This window comes from Cyclopterus lumpus, chromosome 11, assembly GCF_009769545.1.
Source record: "Cyclopterus lumpus isolate fCycLum1 chromosome 11, fCycLum1.pri, whole genome shotgun sequence".
Lineage (NCBI taxonomy): Eukaryota > Metazoa > Chordata > Actinopteri > Perciformes > Cyclopteridae > Cyclopterus > Cyclopterus lumpus.
In genome coordinates this window covers 6,693,748-6,712,643 of record NC_046976.1, presented here as the reverse complement: position 1 = coordinate 6,712,643, position 18,896 = coordinate 6,693,748, and the positions used below count along the sequence as shown (strand labels likewise).

General features: G+C 41.8%; 2 protein-coding genes across 7 annotated transcripts in view; one reads left to right on the top strand and one right to left on the bottom strand.

Annotated features, from left to right (window-relative positions):
* Positions 1–6,236: 6,236 nt before the first annotated feature.
* On the top strand, positions 6,237–14,252 carry LOC117739462 (homocysteine-responsive endoplasmic reticulum-resident ubiquitin-like domain member 2 protein). 2 transcript variants are annotated; one of them, XM_034545876.1, is made up of 9 exons: positions 6,237–6,345; positions 6,830–7,162; positions 8,274–8,351; positions 8,825–8,938; positions 9,115–9,245; positions 9,721–9,834; positions 9,921–10,208; positions 10,421–10,535; positions 13,213–14,252. In XM_034545876.1, the coding sequence occupies exons 2-9, from the start codon at positions 7,016–7,018 to the stop codon at positions 13,378–13,380; spliced, it is 1,155 nt and encodes a 384-aa protein (XP_034401767.1). In that variant the 5' UTR covers positions 6,237–6,345; positions 6,830–7,015; the 3' UTR covers positions 13,381–14,252. The 2 variants fall into 2 exon arrangements, with proteins under 2 accessions (XP_034401767.1, XP_034401768.1); XM_034545877.1 differs by having other exon boundaries at positions 6,261–6,358.
* Positions 14,253–16,834: 2,582 nt separating this feature from the next.
* The window catches only part of LOC117738688 (sodium bicarbonate cotransporter 3-like), a 36,470-nt gene continuing 34,408 nt past the window's right edge, over positions 16,835–18,896 (bottom strand). For 4 of the 5 annotated variants that reach the window (XM_034544711.1, XM_034544707.1, XM_034544708.1 and 1 more), the window contains 2 exons: positions 18,659–18,775; positions 16,835–18,187 (listed from right to left, as the gene is read on the bottom strand). In XM_034544711.1, the coding sequence (XP_034400602.1) occupies positions 18,106–18,187; positions 18,659–18,775 (199 nt within the window). In that variant the 3' untranslated portion in view covers positions 16,835–18,105. The remainder of the gene's footprint in view (positions 18,188–18,658; positions 18,776–18,896) is intronic. The other variant, XM_034544710.1, reaches the window with a different exon arrangement.

Here is an 18,896-nt window from a genome sequence, read left to right as displayed (position 1 = left end):
TTTATTCATTTATTGCCCTTAATGTAATCACATTGAGCTGAAAAAACTAAATACTGTATGTTTTGATTAGCTTTTCTGATTATATTAGAAAATGATATCTGATTAATATTAAATTACTATATAACGGATGTACAGACAGATTAACAGATCGATGGACTGGAATGGATTATGAATGTAATTCCACCACTTTTTAAAAACCTCCTCCAGGAAGTGACCTTTTAACAGGAGTGACTCACTAACAAACGCTCATCAGGAACAGAAGGGGAAATCGGTTCAGTTGAACAGAAAAGTCAAAGCATTGTTGAATAATACAGCTTTTCCTTTGCTTTGACTATTGATGTGTCAAAGGGTAAATGTGACAAAAGCAATTTTATGAAATCATCATTTATGAGACTTATTCCTCATATTGCTGAAGGAATAAATTATCCACCTCGGTAGACATCAGTTATCTATAGAAATACCCAAGCCTCCTGGCCACTGAGGGGCAGATAGACTATAAATGTATGTGTTTATGAATGAATGAAACCTTCACCGGTTGGCTCTTCATTCATATGTTTTATGTGTATTTCCTAGATTGAATGAGCCTGCGCTGGAGCAGTTTCAACTTTTTGGATGCGTTGCTATGGTGATTTTGCAAAACGTGTGTGTGTGTGTGTGTGTGTGTGTTTGTGTCATGGACGTGGCTTCCACCTCACCACCTCAGCACCTCACCACCTCACCGCTCTGCCTGCACTCACCTCCTGTCCTACCGTCTCATCAGTGTTCTGTCAATAAAACCCATGACCTTCACCCCACCTCGCCGTCCCCGTGTCTGCACTTGGATCCAGCCAAGACCGAACCCTTAAAACGTGTATTAATAGCTTCAAATATAACTCCTTGTATGAAGCATATGTGACTACTTTAAACAGGTTCATAATTGGTTGATAACATTGTATAATACAGCTATGATCATATCTGATGGCAGTTGAATACACCCAAGAACAAATCCTCGCAGTGTGTAATAAACATCGACATATGAACTGTTTATACACGTGTATAGTGAATAAATGTGTTCTAATCTGATGACAACATGTAACTAGATTTCCTCTGCAGCTTTTAGCTGCATCTCATGGTCTTCATCTGTGTGTGGAGTTTGACGGTTGAGAGTGACGCATTTGGGAATAAGTATATACTTCATTATTGAATACAACAAACAGAATTATGATAAGTACTTCTTTGGTGACGGCTACATCAGGGTGCCTACAATGAATAATTAGAATTCGTAATTGATTAATAAATATTCATATTGAAATATGAGGATATATTATATTATTAACAAGTGTGCTATATATTTTATTGTCGATCATCCATTAACTGTTTATACAAACGGCCATTCACAGGAGTTAACAATTATGTTAAAAACACAGACTTGTATGAGCTTACACCTAAACTGTATTTAAACATCATATAAAAAGATTAGATAGAGAATCATTTGAATGTACTTCTTATAAATCCTATATGAAGGGATTAAAACAAAGTGTCAGATCTAAATTACAATCGCTAGTATATGAAAAGATGAATTATATCCATTTATATAAGGTTCAATCATTATTAGGTGCTCACTTGACCTGAAAACAATAATAAAAATCAGGAACTATCACAGATAATCCTTGATGTGCTCTTTCCCAACCCCCACTGATACAAACACACAAACCTGCAGCAACAACCCACCGAACAGACTGAGAACCAACACAACGACACAACCAATGACGGGAAAATAAAACATGTCCCAACAGCACACCAGTGTATCAGATGATGCATGTTAACTAACAAGCTATTTTAAAAACATCAAACATCCTTTTCTACGGGGATGGAAAATTACATCAGAATTCAATGCTGACCTAATTTCAACCTTTTCAAGTCAGAAGTGTCCCATGTCACAATATCGCCCACTGCAAAGTAGAGGCAGGGTGCGAAAAACAGTTATTTTGTAAGGTGATAGGTGGATACACAGAGGGAGAGGTGTACTGGACATCTCTGTGGGAGCGTCATTAAAAGAGGCATGCATACCACTGCTTTACTGTACATTACCTCATCAATGACATGCTGCATCTTATAAGAGAACGATCTCTCAGAAGTGTTAACATAGTGAAGCAAACATGATGGACATCACAAGGGTGCTTCACCCATCTGGTGAGGTGTTTTGATTTGCAGGAAGTTCTTATACAGCATGGCTGTGTAACTCATGAAGACTGAAGGATAATGTTCATTGGGTTTATTTGAGTACTACTTCTGAATAGCACACTTGAAATAGGATGCACATCAGAGAAATGGCAAAGAAAATGTTTTTAAAGGATTTTATTATAAGGAAGAGTATAGATTATGTCATGGGGTTTAGCTGGAGGCAAAACCAAGAAATGACTGGAGGCAAACACATCACCTCAGGTGAGTACGCTCTAGTTACACGTCGAAAATGTCATCTTGCAGTGTTGTTGGGTGCCAGAATCGATATCACACACAAAATGAGATACTCTGCAACCAGTGCAGCAACAAAGCATGGCGGAAACAGAAAGCCAAGTAAGCCCACTAACCATCAACGCAACTCAAGAGAGAGTATGTGGACAAATAAGGAAATTGTTACATTTGACTCATTTGGCTTCTGGCTAGTTAGCCAGCTACCTTGCTAACATTAAACAGAAAACAAGTCGCTGCCGGGGGCCTCTGCCTCTCTCCTCGTCACCCGGGACGACCAGCTAGCCAACATGGCAGCTCTGGAGATGGACTAGCAAGCTAGCCAGCCGTTAGCTCTCCCCATGCCGAAGCAGTCTGCCAGCGGTGGAGGGCTCGGCTTATATGGCCCTGTTGGTTAATGTTAACTTTCTCAAGTAATACTCGCAGTCTGGACTGAGCAACTCCGCCCAGAAAAATATTGTGTAAACTAACATAAAAGGGTCCTGGGCAACAGGAAATTCCCCAAAATTCAAGAGCTGTGGTATACTCTTATATATATATATTCTAACTTTTTTTTCAGACTCAATGTCCAGATAGTACAAAACATTAAATAGAATAAAATAAAAAATCACAAGTAAAATACATAGAACTACGAATGCCTTATAAATAGACAACTGTACCAATGTCTCCACAGCTGGGACTGGTACCGCGTAGAACTAAACTTTATGTTTGATAAAAACATGATTATTTCATTTTTATAGTCATTAACCCAGCAGATAAATTTATACATTAGATTTCTTAAAACAGCTTGGAAAGTATTAACTCCTGCAGCCACAAACATTTCACTGGCACGACTCCATCTCGGTCTCGTCAGTAATATTCTCATAGCATCATTAAGAGCTACTTGAAGTTTCTGTAAGCTTGCTTTTTTGTAATTAGACCACAAGTGTGCATGGAGAGAGGTGTGCAATATACTCTAAACAGAGACATCTTCACATTTATCGACATAGAAAAAGGTATATGATCAGTTGTTGCTGCCCCATAAAGAATGCCCATGCATCCTAATGAAGCATGTGATCAGCCGTACTAATACAATGGTCCAGCCATGACGTAGTGTGCCAGGCCTCACTGATGTATGTATAGCTGTCTGTAGGCAGAAGCACTTTGCTTGACAGTATCAAATGATTATCTTTACAGAATTGAGCCATGTGATTGGCAAATAATGAGCAGTTGTCTGAGATATCTGCATTCATATCCCCAATTACATATATACTAGAGGAAGTATTATCTTGAATATAAGAATTGATGAAGGCCTGTTTAGATATTCATCCTCATTGTGATGACACTCAAAGGGTGTATAGACATTTAGGATAATGAATTCCTTATCAGCGTAAGTAAACTGTATTGCAATACACTAGTCAACACCAAGCCGGACCACATTTATCAATGAGTCCTTAAGTGACCTTACGGTCAAGTTTTTCTTTGAGGTACACAGATAAAGTTTCCGCGTCTAGATCTTTTGAGAACCTGGTAGCAAAGATATATATAAGAAATACATCCAGCTGCTTTAACTTATTCATGGTTATTATAATGGTTATTTAAAGCTGGAACCAATCACAACACACACTGGCCAAGAGACACATATAGATGGTCAAGAATTTTCCAATTTATTTCACCTGCATGTGTTTGGATTGTGCGAGGAAAGCACCTGGAGGAAATGTGGGTTGAGAAGTGGTCTATTGATCAAATAGGTCAAATCTTATGTAACAGAGCCTCAACCCAGCTCTGAAGAGTCACATTGTGGATTTACTGGTGCCATTTCGAAGCAAAATTGTACATTTGTGTGCACCCATCTGTATAATAAATGATGATGAAACATTGAAGATAACGCAATTTAGTTAACTGTATACTCTCCATATGCTATGGGTAATTTTAAACGCTAATGGTTTTGTCAAATAATATATCTGGTTTTACATTTTAATTTCAAACCACCAATGACACAAATCTTTTTTTTTAATGTGTGAAAAGTTACTGTTTCTATTGGGTTAGGGTTAGGGGTCTGCACGGTGGTGTACTAGCTATTGTCACCTCACAGCAAGATGGTTTGAGCAGTTCTTCTGTGTGGAGTTTGCACGTTCTCCCTGTGTCAGCGTGGGTTCCCTCCGGGTTCTCCGGTTTCTTCCCAAAGTCCAAAGACATGCAGGTCAGGTTCATTTGACTCTAAATTGCCCATAGGTGTAAATGTGGGCGTGATTGGTTGTCTGTCTATATGTGTGCCCAGAGATAAACTGGCTACCTGTCCAGGTGAACACCGCCTTCGCCCAATGTCAGCTGGGATCGGCTCCAGTGCCCCCTGACCCTGAATAGGATAAGCAGTTTGGATAATGGAAACATGACATTTGCCTGTTGATATACCAAACACTACTGCTTTCTAGTTGTGTGAATTGTATTCGATTTATTGTTAGATATTTACAGATTGTTTTCACTGCCGCGATATTGGCCTTGATTCTTACAGTGATGAGTACTTGATATTTTTTAGAAATAAGCAAAACATAAATAAATATATAAATCTGTACATTTTATAAAACTGGTTCAGTGCCTGTTCAAAACATGCCTGTTCAGGGCAAGCCGAATGCAAGGCCTGTGTTGCTTCTAGCAGGTTCTTGAGAACAGCACATAAAACAACTTCATCCTTGACACTGCGCTTCCTGTGGTCCTGAGCAATACACCTGCCATGACATAGTTGCATCACACACTCAAGTCACAGCTGCTACTGGTCAGAAACACTGGTGAAATACACTTGACAGGTAAAAGGGGCAGACTTAGCCGTTAGGCAGGGTAGGCGACCTGTGCCTGGGGCCCAAATAAAAGGACCCCTAGGTTTATTATTATGTACATATAAAGGAATATTGAATTATATTACTATTCTAACTAATTTTACCCTGATAAAAACTGCCAAAAAGGTCCCACAAGTATGAAATAAATAGCTGTATAGACCACTACTTATTGTGTACTTCTACTGAAGAGGAAAACATTGTAGTACTATATTTTCCTGGCAGAGAGTTTTACTAGTTAAGTTTCTGATTCTGATTTCTCACAAAATAGAACAATTCTAATATCATGCATTGACCAGCTTCCAGAAGGCAGACCGATTCCTTTCTTTACAGTTAGATCAGACCATGATCAAGTGACGTGGCAGTGGTGTTACGCTGTGCCACCATCAGATGGCAGTCAAATTGAACCAACTGCAACTGATCTGAGCCCATCATGGTGATACATCCCAGCCGTAATCAATCCCTCATTCAGTCAGTGATCAAATATCGGTGTAGTTGATTAATATGTTTGCGTGCTTATTGTTTCCAATATTTGTCCTGGTTTAAGGCCATAATCATGTTAATAGATTGAGAAAAATGCCTATAAACATATATTCAGCTGCTTGTTTATGTGGTACAGATACAGGAGCTAAACTGAAACCAGTCAACAACAGCCCCGCAATAGATCTTACACTCATGAAGGTCATTTAATTTTTGATTTAGACTTCTACTTGGCTATTTGGTTATTTTAGAGGCTGTAGTTTGTGGCTCTTTTCAGTTTTATAGTGTGATACAGAGAATATGTTTATATTTTTTCAGTCAAATTTATACATCTGGGAATAGTCCTACTTATTAAATTATTAACGTAGTTATTGTATTAAATAATGGCCATATACTATAGTATATCGTTATGGCCCACGCTGGATTTGATCTGTGCTTGTAGCTCAGACTTCTACCAGTGGGTGGCGGTAAAGCACCGGTGATATTATATATCGACAACATCCTGAAGTCCAACGAAGAAGAGCGACAAGCCCCTCCGGGTTCAGCCAGGGCTCGGAGTTGAAAGAAGGCTGCATACCCGGTCACCGGGGGGGTCACCAAGGTAGGCAGACACGGTATGTCTCCCCTCGCTTTGAGACGGCCGTCTTCATGAAACTAGGCCGTTTTAATGTGCATGGCTCAGCATGCGAGCCGACAACTTTTTCTGCTTGAGTTGACAGAGCATTAGTAGCTCCGGCTAACGTTAGCTTAGTCGGTGAAACACTCCTGACCGTTGCAAGTTAACGGTCGCTAAACGTCATCGCGTCCCACACATGCAGCCAGCAGTGTCTCTGTGCGTCTGTGCGAGCTCCTTATAACACTGTAACGCCAGGTGTCATTACACGTCTTGTCGTGTTAAATGAATGTCGGACTAACTACACGAAGCATTCAAACCAGTAACGGGTCGTGATGTGTGTGTTATTGTGACGTCGTGCGCAGTGCCAGGTGTCTGTTTTGACAGTAGCACGACTCACTCGTCTGTAACTTACATCACTGTTGTGTTATTGGGATCACGCTAACCTCACGTTTTCCTTTCTCCCCTCGAGGTTCCTGCTGTCTGTCGTCGGAACAGGATGACAGGAAACACTTCCGTGACAATAACATTGAAGCTTCGTTATTGATGTCAGGAGCACATTAGACGACTATCAGGAGGACTTGAAGCCAGTAAACCCCTGACGGGACAGACCAGATCTATTTTTTTTCTCCTCACTTGAGACAAATGGTTTTGAATCATGGATCAAGGTGTTGTGGACAGTCCTGTTACCCTGGTCATCAGGGCACCCAACCAGAAGTACAATGACCACACCATCAACTGTTGCCAGAACTGGACTGTGGAGAAACTCAAAGTGCACATCTCAGATGTGTACCCAAGCAAACCAGTGAGTACTGTCTTTTGCTCCATTCCTCCAGAACAATGTATTAAGGCTGATGTCTGTGCTTCTCTGGCCCACCCGAAGGGCCTTCGTCATTCAAGTCAGCTGATTGCCTTTGTTAAAGCACCGGAAAGAGCTTAACCTGTGTGCTGTTGGTTTCACCTGTACTGGGCAGCTTGATGGTTTAGTGCGGCACAGAAACATGAAGTGAGAAAGAACCATTGAAAAAAAAAAAAAAATCCCAGTCAAAAACAAGCTGTTTCCATCGTCTGCTGGGTCCCTCCCTACATGTGATGGTATGCATGATGTCTGTAGAATTTAAACACAGGTAGTGAGATGAAATCAAAAACATTGTTGCTCGTTGTTGAATGTCCACTGGGAAGAATAGTGTAGAACAAATGGATTTGGCTGGTTTACTCCAACATATTCAGATGGTTGTTCCTCTGAGTTAATTAGGGGTGAATTATCATAGTCACACACACCATGGACACTTATCTACTCTCTGAAGTGAAAGTTAGGTTTCCAGAGTCTTAGCAGCTGAAAGAGCCTTGGAGTGTATGGATTTGGCCTAACAATGAAAGGAAGGCATTTAGACCCCTGCTGCATTCTGCTATTAATCTGATTTTGCTCCCCTTTCCTTTATGCCCGGAAATGGTTCTGATGCAATCATTGTATGAAACACACCGGGACAAACGGCTCCCTTTAAAAGCTCTGGAGTAATCCCTGTAAGGGCTGCACTTTTGTTTATAATTAGCGGACATTGACTGTGGCACATCACACAATGAGGCAACTTGAACCCAGAAGAAGTTGGCCTGGATGTGAAAAAAATGAACTGAATGGTCGTACAGTGAATGTAGGCTTTAAGAGGACACGCTCTGACCTTGTTGCAATGCCAGGTTAATCCACTGTTAAAACCCACTTATTCCCATTGAGGTTACTATAATCTCATCCTCATTACTTGCTCACACAAAGTGGCTGCCTTTTGATGTCGTCATTTACATTTCAGAGTTTGTGTTTTTTCCTGCGCGTTGTCAAGAAAAGGTTAAACAACATGGAATGAACTGTATTCTATTATATATCGATAGACCCAATTACAATTATACTTTTTGATTTCTAGAGCTCTAAAGACCAGAGGCTGGTGTATTCTGGGAAGCTGCTTTTGGATCACTTTACCCTAAAAGATGTGCTCAGAAAGGTAGGTTCTCTCCATACTGGATTTCGTATGTATTACAGTGATGCTTGTTTAGTCATTTGAAAGCTACCAAGAAGCACACAAGCTGATAAAAAGATTTAAAAAAAGAAAACATTTAAATAATGCTTGTAGCGACAGTTTGGGTGCTATGGTATTTAACAGTTAGACGCAAACATGCTATCCAGGTACGGTACTATCAAGTGTGATGGATGGTATTATTAAACTAATGTATTATTAAACTAATGTATTGTCTCAGATTTTCCCTCAATATGGTAGTATTTCATTCAGAAAATCCGCTGGACACTCCATTTACTGATATTAATCAGATAACATGAAAACAATTCTTCTTTTTAATTTCAGTTCCTAAATCAAACTATTACAAAATGACTATAAAGTTCACAAGTGTATCTTTGTTCTTTTCTTTGAACATGCAATACTTGGACTGTTTTAATAACGAGCTGTGTTTGCTTCTACAGCAGGATGAGTACCACATGCTCCACCTGGTGTGCGCCTCCCGAACCCCTCCCAGCTCCCCAAAGCCCCCCCGTAGCCGCAGTAACAAGCCTCAGGAGAACTCTGCTGGTCCCGCGGTGGGTCAGCCACGCGCTCCCCACACCTTTCCATTCATTTCATCATCAATGCATTTTCTTTCATCATCCAGCTCACTGCTGTGAACTACCTCCTTGAGGATTTAAAACAAATAAAAAGGGGCTTGCCTTTCTTTCGAGATGATCCATGAACTTGGAATTTAATTTTCTGGTTTCAGCCCCTTCAAAACTCTACTAGTCCTTCCACTGGTCAACATAGCCAGTCACCTCCAGCTGAGAGCAGTGATGGACTCCGACAGCGAACTGGACCCTTCCCATACCACCAGATGTATCCACAATTAATGCACAGGTAGGCTCAATACAGCAAATATAGTTTTAGAACACAGGAAAAATAAACCTTGAAGGGGATAATTCAAATCAACATTGCTGCTCTCTCCAAGAAAAGTCCTGTAATGTCTGAATGATGCCCCGAGGAAGTTTATTGTAAAATACACTTCCACAGATTGTTGACGCAAACTGTACTGCAATCGCTCTGGTTGTGTGTGTGTGTGTGTGTGTGTGTGTGTGTGTGTGTGTGTGTGTGTGTGTGTGTGTGTGTGTGTGTGTGTGTGTGTGTGTGTGTGTGTGTGTGTGTGTGTGTGTGTGTGTGTGTGTGTGTGTGTGTGTGTGTGTGTGTGTGTGTGTGTGTGTGTGCGTGTGTGTGTGTGTGTGTGTGTGTGTGTGTGTGTGTGTGTGTGTGTGTGTGTGTGTGTGTGTGTGTGTGTGTGTGTGTGTGTGTGTGTCAGCCAAGTGAAATGTTTTTGTAACGCAATGTCTCTTTCCAGCTGGAATCAGTACTCCTCACAGTCAACTGCTCCCACAAACATGCCCGCTTATATCAACCCCATGACGCTAATGTGGTGGCAGCAGTTGTACGCCCGGCAGTACTACATGCACTAGTAAGTCCCTTCTTCTTTCCGAGTGTTTCCTGAGTCCCTGTTTAGCCCAAAAGTAAAAGTCTTGTGTTCTCTCTCTCTCTCTCCAGTCAGTTGCTGGCTGCCTCCTCTCAACACGTGAGGCCAGACCAGTCCTCGACTTCCTCCAACCAGCCCGACCCTCTGAGCCAGCGACCTCAGGCGGACCGCCGTGGCAACCCGGAAGTCCAGATGAACGCCCAGGGAGGGGAGATCCTGAACGAGGAGGAGCTGAACCGGGATTGGCTGGACTGGGTGTACACATTCTCACGCGCCGCGATCCTCCTCAGTATCGTGTACTTCTACTCCTCCTTCAGCCGCTTTGTCATGGTGATGATGGCCATGCTTGTGCTTTACCTGTGAGTGTTCCTTAATTATGCTGCTGTATATTGATTTGGTTAATATTATACATCATGCCATCCACCTCCCATAATGCTTCTTTTTCTTTTGTTATGATTATCGCAGACCTCACATTTTGCTGCAAATGTATAATTAATAATGAACTTGTTATTAATTGTTATTGGCAATATGTTAAAAGTTTGTAATATCAGCTGTTTTTCTCTGTGTGCAGGCATCAGGCCGGCTGGTTTCCCTTCAACCTGGAGAATGAGCTCCAGCTTCCTGGAGACGGAGCCAACCAGGAGGACGTGGAGGCAGAGCTACAGAACCAGGACTTACAGGAAATGGTAGCTGCCTCTTGTCCGTCTCAGCTTTACCAAGAACACTTCATCTGAAGCCAAATTTGGAATTGCAGTGCAAAGTCGTTCACTGATTTACCAGTTTTCAGAAATTTACAGGATTTTGACAGCCGTTCTGGAAGTAAAAGTGTCTGGGCTGGAATCCCACTCAATAGTTTCCATTTACTGTTTGAACCATTTGTTAAGCAAAAACGCTAAACATTTGCTTGTACCAGTTTCCCAAGAAGTTGATCGTATCATCAAAGAAGCCACCATAATGAATTGTGATGAGCTATTTTTCACTATTTTCTGACATTTTAGAACCTAAACTAAAATGAACATGAAATGAAAAACAGAAGAAAAAGGTAATTCAAGCAAGTATGAAAGTAATTGTTCTTTCCTGCTGTAGTTAGACCGAGAATATGGTACCCAAATAAAAGGATTGCAAGTCCTTTAGTTTAAAACAATTTTACGCAAGTTAGTGTAAAAATGGACTTGGATAGAAGTGAAAAGTAGGTCAATTAAAATGTGCTGAGTAAATGTTACTGCCATACATTTTTAAAAGGGATTAAAAAGCCTCTGTGGCCCTGCCTCCTGTCATGGCTCTGCTGATGCCCCCCCCCCCTCTTCTCTACCTCCTTTTGAGGCAAATTCCTAATTTGTGATATTGGGCTATATAAAATAAACTGAATTGAATTGAATCGCTGAAGAGGCCAGATCAATGAGGTCTGGCCCAGGACCCAGGACCAGCTTCAGACCCAGCCAGGTCCAATGGACCCTATGAGACGTTAAGTCGCAAAGACTCCGGGGAGGAAGCAGAGTTAATAAGGTGCAATGGAGAGATGTAAATTCATCCATAAGGAGAGAGAGAAGAGGAGATGGGTGCTCAGTGTATCCTAAAACATCCCCCAGCAGCCTATAAGCCTATAGCAGCATATCAAGGGGCTCGACCAGGGCAAACCTGATTCAGCCCTAACTATAAGCACTATTAAAGAGGAAAGTCTTAAGTCTATTCTTGAATGAGGTGACTGTGTCTGCCTCCCGGACTGAAAGTGGAAGCTGGTTCCATAAAAGAGGAGCTTGATAACTGAAGGCTCTGGCTCCCATCCTACTTTTTAGGACTCTAGGAACCACAAGTAGCCCCGCATTTAGTGAGCGCAGCTCTCTAGTGGGGCAATATGGTACTACAAGCTCCTTAAAATATGATGGTGCATCACCAATCAAGGCTTTGTAGGTGAGGAGAAGAATTTTAAATGTGATTCTTGATTTTACAGGGAGCCAGTGCAGAGCAGCTAATACAGGAGTAATGTGATCTCTTTTCTTAGTTTTTGTGAGTACACGAGCTGCAGCATTCTGGATCAACTGGAGGGATTTAAGAGACTTATTAGAGCAGCCTGATAATAAGGAGTTGCAGTAATCTAGTCTGGAAGTAACAAATGCGTGAACCAGCTTTTCTGCATCTTTTTGAGACAAGATGTGTCTGATTTTTGAAATGTTAAGTAGATGAAAATGCAGTCCTTGAGATTTGCATCAACTCCACAGCGGCTGCAGCCACAAACAAACATTAAAGCAAAAAGAGAGACTGCACAGTTTCTACACACAATGTAGCACACACATACAACACTGCTAGGCAAGACAGCATCCACTCAGACCAGTATAACTAGTCCACTCATCCTCTCTATCCCAGTATAACTAGTCCACTCATCCTCTCTGTCCCAGTATAACTAGTCCTAGTCCACTCATCCTCTCTGTCCCAGTATAACTAGTCCACTCATCCTCTCTGTCCCTTCAGGGATTTTGGTCAAAAGACAGCAGTTTTTGATTCGGGTCACTTGGTGTGCTCACCAGGTGATTATTAGTTCTCGGGTCAATTCATCCCCAAATCAAAAATACATATTTGTCCTCTTACCTGTTGTGCTATTTCTCAATCTTGATTGTTTTGGTGGGAGTTGCCTAGTTCTGGAGATTGCAGCCTTCTCTCAAACATAATGGGACTTCCTGGCTCTCGGCTTGTGGTGCTCAAAGCACAGAAATGTCCCTTTCAGAGATTATGACCCGGTGACTCAAGATAATCCACGACCTTGTTGTGAGCAGCTATGTAGGAATTATGGTTGAAAGAAAGTAGGTCGATGTGACTTTGTCACGATACAGTTCTACTAACCGTACCCAATAAGCACGAGATCTTCATTCGATTGCCTCGTTCATTTTTGTAAACGTCCACTTTCCTCTTGCAAACCTCATTCTTCTTCGCTGCAGCTGCTGATCCTCCTCTTTTGACTTTGTTCCAGTCTCCCTTTCAGGACTGTTCCACGTCACTTTGCTTTCACTCTTACACATGCCAATTGAAATATTGCAAATTACAAAATGTGTGGTGAAAAGTAAAATGAACATTTTTAAAGGACACAAAAAAACCAACTTAGACCAGTTAGAGTAAATGTGATTTGTGTTACTTTCATCCCTGATTTTAGGTTGCATGGTCATTTCACCAGGCAACATAATGGACATCGACTCCTTTTGAAATAGTAGATCTGCATATGATTAGTCTGAATTGGTGAGACATTCACCATGTCAGACTAATCATATGCATTCGGAAGCTATTGCTGAAGTCCACATCTAGTGGCAGCATGTCAGTGTTGAACCGGCTCTACCTCACCTGATGTTCCTCTTATCATTCGATTCCGTACAGGAAGGAGTGATGGATGACGGCTCGGACGACGACGGTGAAAGTGGAGAGGAAGGAGCCGAGGATCTAAACGGCGCCCCCCACGCGGGCTTCCTGTCCTCCACGTGGTCGTTCATCATAACCTTCTTCATGTCTCTCATCCCGGAGGGGCCGCCAAACGCTGCTAACTGAGCCACGAGCCGCCGCGGTTCTCCACAACAGCGCGCTCTTTCTTCAAGAAGACGAGTACCCCGCCTGCTTTCTGTTGCAGTACCGTGTTTTAGTTTCCCAATAGTGTACTTTACTACATGTCCAAGACTTTCAGCCAAAACACAAATGACTTGATTTGATGTGAAAAGAGGAAAAACGGTCACAACATTTTGAACTGTCAAGTGACATGAAACTAAGCTGCTATACACAAGGATCACTAGTGATGCCTTCAAAACATAGTTAAAAAGTGTCTGCCAGGTTCTGCATTAATACAAGAGGGACACCAGGCACATTTATTAACACAAATATTTACAGCATTCTTGTGTTTAACAACATGAAGCTCTTTTTTTCCCCCTTTGTGAGGAGTTGCAATATTTGTTGAAATGTGATTTGTTTGTTTTGGCGGTTATATCCAAATACAAGATTTTATTTAAAAAAGGGCCGTCCAAAAGCTAAACGTCAGAGAATAGTCCTGAGTCATGCAACGCCTGTGATCATTAACATGAGTGATGAAGTTTATAGAAATGTATCTGAATACATTGTGTACTGTGTTGAAATGTATCCCAGAGTGATGTTGGCTACAGAAGTGTGATCTTTTTTGACTGGAGTGAGAGCTGAGTGAGGTAGAAGAATTGATCTTCCACCCTTAATGGGATACCACACAGGGCGGTCGTTGATGGGACCGGGGCCACGTGGCATCGGGCGAACAAGAGACACTTTGCACTGCCAACATTCAGATGTCATGTTAGACAAAACGTACACCTCGAGTGTGTGAAAATGGCTGATGCTGTTACCTTTTGACACGTTCTGTAACAATAATAATCATGTTTATTAAAAACCAGAACAGCAGTATATGTGTGTGCGTGCGTGTGAGTGAGTGTGTGAGTGATGTATACCAGGCCTTAGTTGGAAATAGCAGGATAATAATATTAATGATAGCTGCATTCCACTTAGTGTCACTGAGCAATTGTTAATGTAATCAATTTCACCTGCTTTTTTTGCTATGACCTCACCCTCTCCAACAGTGGGGGAAATGTCACTCAAACACAATCAGTGGCCTGCATGCCCACAAAAGGCCTGAGGGGGTCTAATCAGTGCAATAAGTGAAATCACCTGTGTGTCACAAGGTTACACAGAAACTTGACATGCCAACGGTGCTCAGCTGTGGCGTGTCTGCAGGGATGGATGAATAAATCTGGCACCCACAAAATTTGATAACACACAAACGTGTATTTTCCAACCCGGTGTGTAAAAGAGATCTCTGCTGCCACCTTTTGTCTTAATGATGGAAATGTTGCAGACTAGAACCTCCCTACAACATATGCTTTTTTGATTACGGGTATTTAAGACTTGTGACTTAGAGATGTACTTTGTGGGACATTTTAAAATTGAAAAATACACTTAACTTTTCCTAAAACTATGCAATGTTTCTTGACAGTTTAACCTCAAAAATAGCTTTTCTGTATAAGTGCCTTACTTATTGTTAGGCATCCGATACTAGTGTTATCGGATGCTAATATAGTGACTAATATATTGTGACTGTTGATCACACCTGGTACTTAACTATTGTTTATTATATTTATTAGTGCATGTATGATTTATGTGCGTGCATGAGGGTTGTGATGCTGCAAGTCTATTGGAGCCGAAGACACATTTCCCCAGGGGACAATAAATTAGAACTTATCTTATATATGTGCGATAAGCTAAACTAGGAGCCGTCTGTCTGATGAAGTGTTCCTGCCATAGTTTTGACTGTACAGTACATTAGAGCCTGTAATTTACAGGCATAAAATGAAAGTAGGGCTGCACGGTGGTGTAGTGGCTAGCACTGTCGCCTCACAGCAAGCGGGCCGCGGGTTCAATTCCCGGTCGGAGCGGTCCTTCTGTGTGGAGTTTGCATGTTCTCCCCGTGGCAGCGTGGGTTCTCTCCGGGCTCTCCGGCTTCCTCCCACAGTCCAAAGACATGCTGCAGGTTAATTGATCTCTAAATTGCCCATAGGTGTGAATGTGAGAGTGAATGGTTGTATGTCCCTACATGTGCCCTCGATGGACTGGCGGCCTGTCCAGGGTGTCCCCTGCCTTCGCCCTATGTCAGCTGGGATAGGCTCCAGCGCTCCGCGACCCTAATGAGGATAAGCGGTATTGAAAATGGATGGATGGATGGATGGAAAATGAAAGTACTGAGAGACCGTCTTTTAGGCCGAGTTACCTCCCAAAAAGAGCATATTTTCAGTGTGACGGGAGGAATCCAGAGACTGAAGGCCACCAGGCCACCCACACTAAAGGCAAGTTTTTAAAATGAAGACAGAAGATCATCACCATGTATTCACTTTTATTGCTTTGCACCAAATCGGGAGTCATAATTCAATCAAACAGGATGCCGAGTGCGTCGCTGACGTTGTGCGTCTGTACATCAGAACAAATGCATTCTTACCAAGTGATGCTTGAGTGTAATATCTCCACATTTCTGTTGTTGACATCAATGATCCGCCTCTAAGTTTATACATCAACGTTGAATCCGATGTCATGGGAAAATAGGTTATTCATCAAAATAAACATTCTGCAATGATAAGTACTTAGTTGGTGGATGTTCACGTGGTTGTGTTGATTCTACCGATCGACAGCTCACTTATATCAAACGGTCCTTATGTGTAAGGAAATAACTTGTGCAATACTTGTGGCTGAATTCAAATTCAAAGATTTTTTTTAATTAGAGGTTTGGCAAAATGTCCCCGACTTCATTTGACGGTAGAAAAAAGAAATTGCCATTCCCCAATTGTTAAAATAAATAAATAAAGAAACAGTACCTCAATATCGTCAACAGAGCTTTTAAATGTCAGCAAATACTAGAGCTGCGACACACACACACACACAGACGAGGAACACTACGACAGACAGAAGCGGAGCTGTGCACTGTTGTAAAGTTAAGATGGTCCGTCTTTGGCATTCGTGTGCCATCAGTTGTGCACCTGTATAGTAGGTCTGAACATGTAAATCATCAGTAAGAGACTTTGCACATAAAGAGCGTCGACAAAGGCACGTTTAGTCACTGGAGCCACACACACACACACACACACACACACACACACACACACACACACACACACACACACACACACACACACACACACACACACACACACACACACACACACACACACACACACACACACACACACACACACACACACACACACACACACACACACACACACACACACACACACACACACACACACACACACACACACACACACACACACACACACACACACACACACACACACACACACACACACACACACACACACAATTTCACCAATTATTCTTTGCCTGAATATGAGCCAGGTTCATGAGTCCATACATTGCACGGTATGGAATACTTATTGCTAAAACAGGACTGCACTTAGCAAAATAACAACTTCTTAGAATATAATAGTCTTTTTACATTTACTGTAGAAATATTTTGCATAAAATAATCTGCGACGCTAAACATACCAAGTTATCTTTACGCTTCGCACACATACAAACTATTACCAACAGTAATACAGACAGTATAAAAACCGGTCCATCTAACTGTTTTTTTCTTCTTAATTTAACAACTTAGTATGTTTTATGATTTACAGCATTTGTTAAAATAGTTGCGATACCAGCGATGAAAGGAATATGTGGACACATAATTCTCACTGCCGTGTGACAACAAAAAGAAAGATATATCAAGTGATCAGTCAGAAATCATTTAAGATTCCTGAGTTGTTTAACTGACATTTGAACAACAGCTCTAAAGATAATTAACGCAGATATTAACACACTATAATCCATTTTTTGGTAAGAAACTATACCGGCAAAGTGCTTACTGTACAGTACAGACTTCATATGGCCTCTGAAGTAGGTTTCCTATAATGTTACAAATGAAAAGAACACGGTATACATACATAATATTTCTATAAGATAACATACAATATGAACAGTGAGGTTTACAGTGAAAACAACTGACCGATGTCAATACTGAGTGTTCCCCTGCAGACAGGAGAGGTGATTCATGAGCAAATTCTCCAAAGATATGTGTCGTAGTGTGCTGCAGGAGTAGTAGTATTGTTTTGTTTCATTTACTGTGCCATACAATCTGTGAAAAAAGAATCAGCTGGCACTGACATGACCTGAATGGCTTTTATCAAACGAGTTCTGAAGCTGGTGTAGTTAGATGACGGGTCTTAATTCAAACTAAAATACATGAAAACAAACAGTGCAGGGTAACTCATGGTGTATGAGCTACGAAGAACCCCAAAATGTACAGTGTGGTAATCAGCTGAAACAATAACCGTAAATGGAAATTAAAATTTACAGTGGGATGAAAGTAAAATGTAATTTCAACCAGTCCAAGACCCTCACCAGCGAGGCCGCTGCCTTTGGCATCTGTGGTTTTAATGTGTGACAAATTGATAGTTTGAGAAACCTCCTAAGCGGTGAGCGTGGGTGGGCAGTAACAGCAGGATTCCTTCATTTCTCGCACCAGCCATGTGTAAATGCGCTGCTCGCTGACTTGGAGTGGAGTAGGACTCACAGCCCTGGGGGAGCTCGCCCGCTGCAGGCAGGCGGTGCCGCTCCAGTTCTATGCCCCCTTTGCCACTGAGATGGCGCTCATCAGCGGGGTAACGTGTCGTGTCGGGTGGGGAGGTATCGAGACGGGAGGAGGGCCTCCGTTTATCACAGGAAGGTCTCGCTTGTGGAGCCACTTCCTGGTGAGTTGGGGCTGACGTCGACTCTAACGCAAGCCATCTTCTCCTGGCTGTGTTAAAGAGATGAAGAAGATGCACAATAGATGAGCGCTTATAGAAACTGTGGGATTTTGTCACGTAGAGGAGGGATTGTGCCCAATTACCAGAGCTCTCCAAACAAGCTTTGACCACCTACAGTACACCTTGAGGATGGGGCGTTATGTGAGGACTATGTTGAAATACGCAGCTCTAAGTTGAGACAATATGTTATGGATTTCCTCAGAAAGTATTAAAGTATTCCTGTTGACACTCAAATTGACAGCTTTAGCAACAGGAAATAAGAAGGAACACTTATCGCTGCTTTTTCCAACACTGTTTTGGATATTCTAGGCAGCAATAAGCTTCACGTTTATTTCACTAGTGTGAAAATAATCTTGCAGTCATAAAATTCAGTAGTCCCCAACATTGTTGACATTACACTATAATACTTAAAATTAATGCAGGTGGGTGGGTGGGGGTGGGGGTTCAGATGGCATAGCTACCTTCCGCTACGCTTCACAGGTTGGATACATGACTCTGCACTCGAGCTCACTGCATTCCACGCTGCCGTTTTGTCCATTTCATCAGAAATATTTACAACCAAGGGGTCAGAATCAGAACTACATGCGAAAAATGCAAAGACACACACACACACACACACACACACACACACACACAAACAAACAAAGACAGGCATGTAGACGTCAAATCAGCGAGAAAGGTTCAGTGCAGTTCAAACAA

What these genes read in the sequence shown, in the direction of transcription:
- LOC117739462 (XM_034545876.1), top strand. Translation starts at nt 7,016, where the DNA reads ATGGATCAAGGTGTTGTGGACAGTCCTGTTACCCTGGTCATCAGGGCA. An exon ending in TATCCACAATTAATGCACAG is followed by an intron (nt 9,246 to 9,720) that starts GTAGGCTCAATA and finishes GTCTCTTTCCAG; the next exon opens with CTGGAATCAGTACTCCTCAC. An exon ending in ACCAGGACTTACAGGAAATG is followed by an intron (nt 10,536 to 13,212) that starts GTAGCTGCCTCT and finishes GATTCCGTACAG; the next exon opens with GAAGGAGTGATGGATGACGG.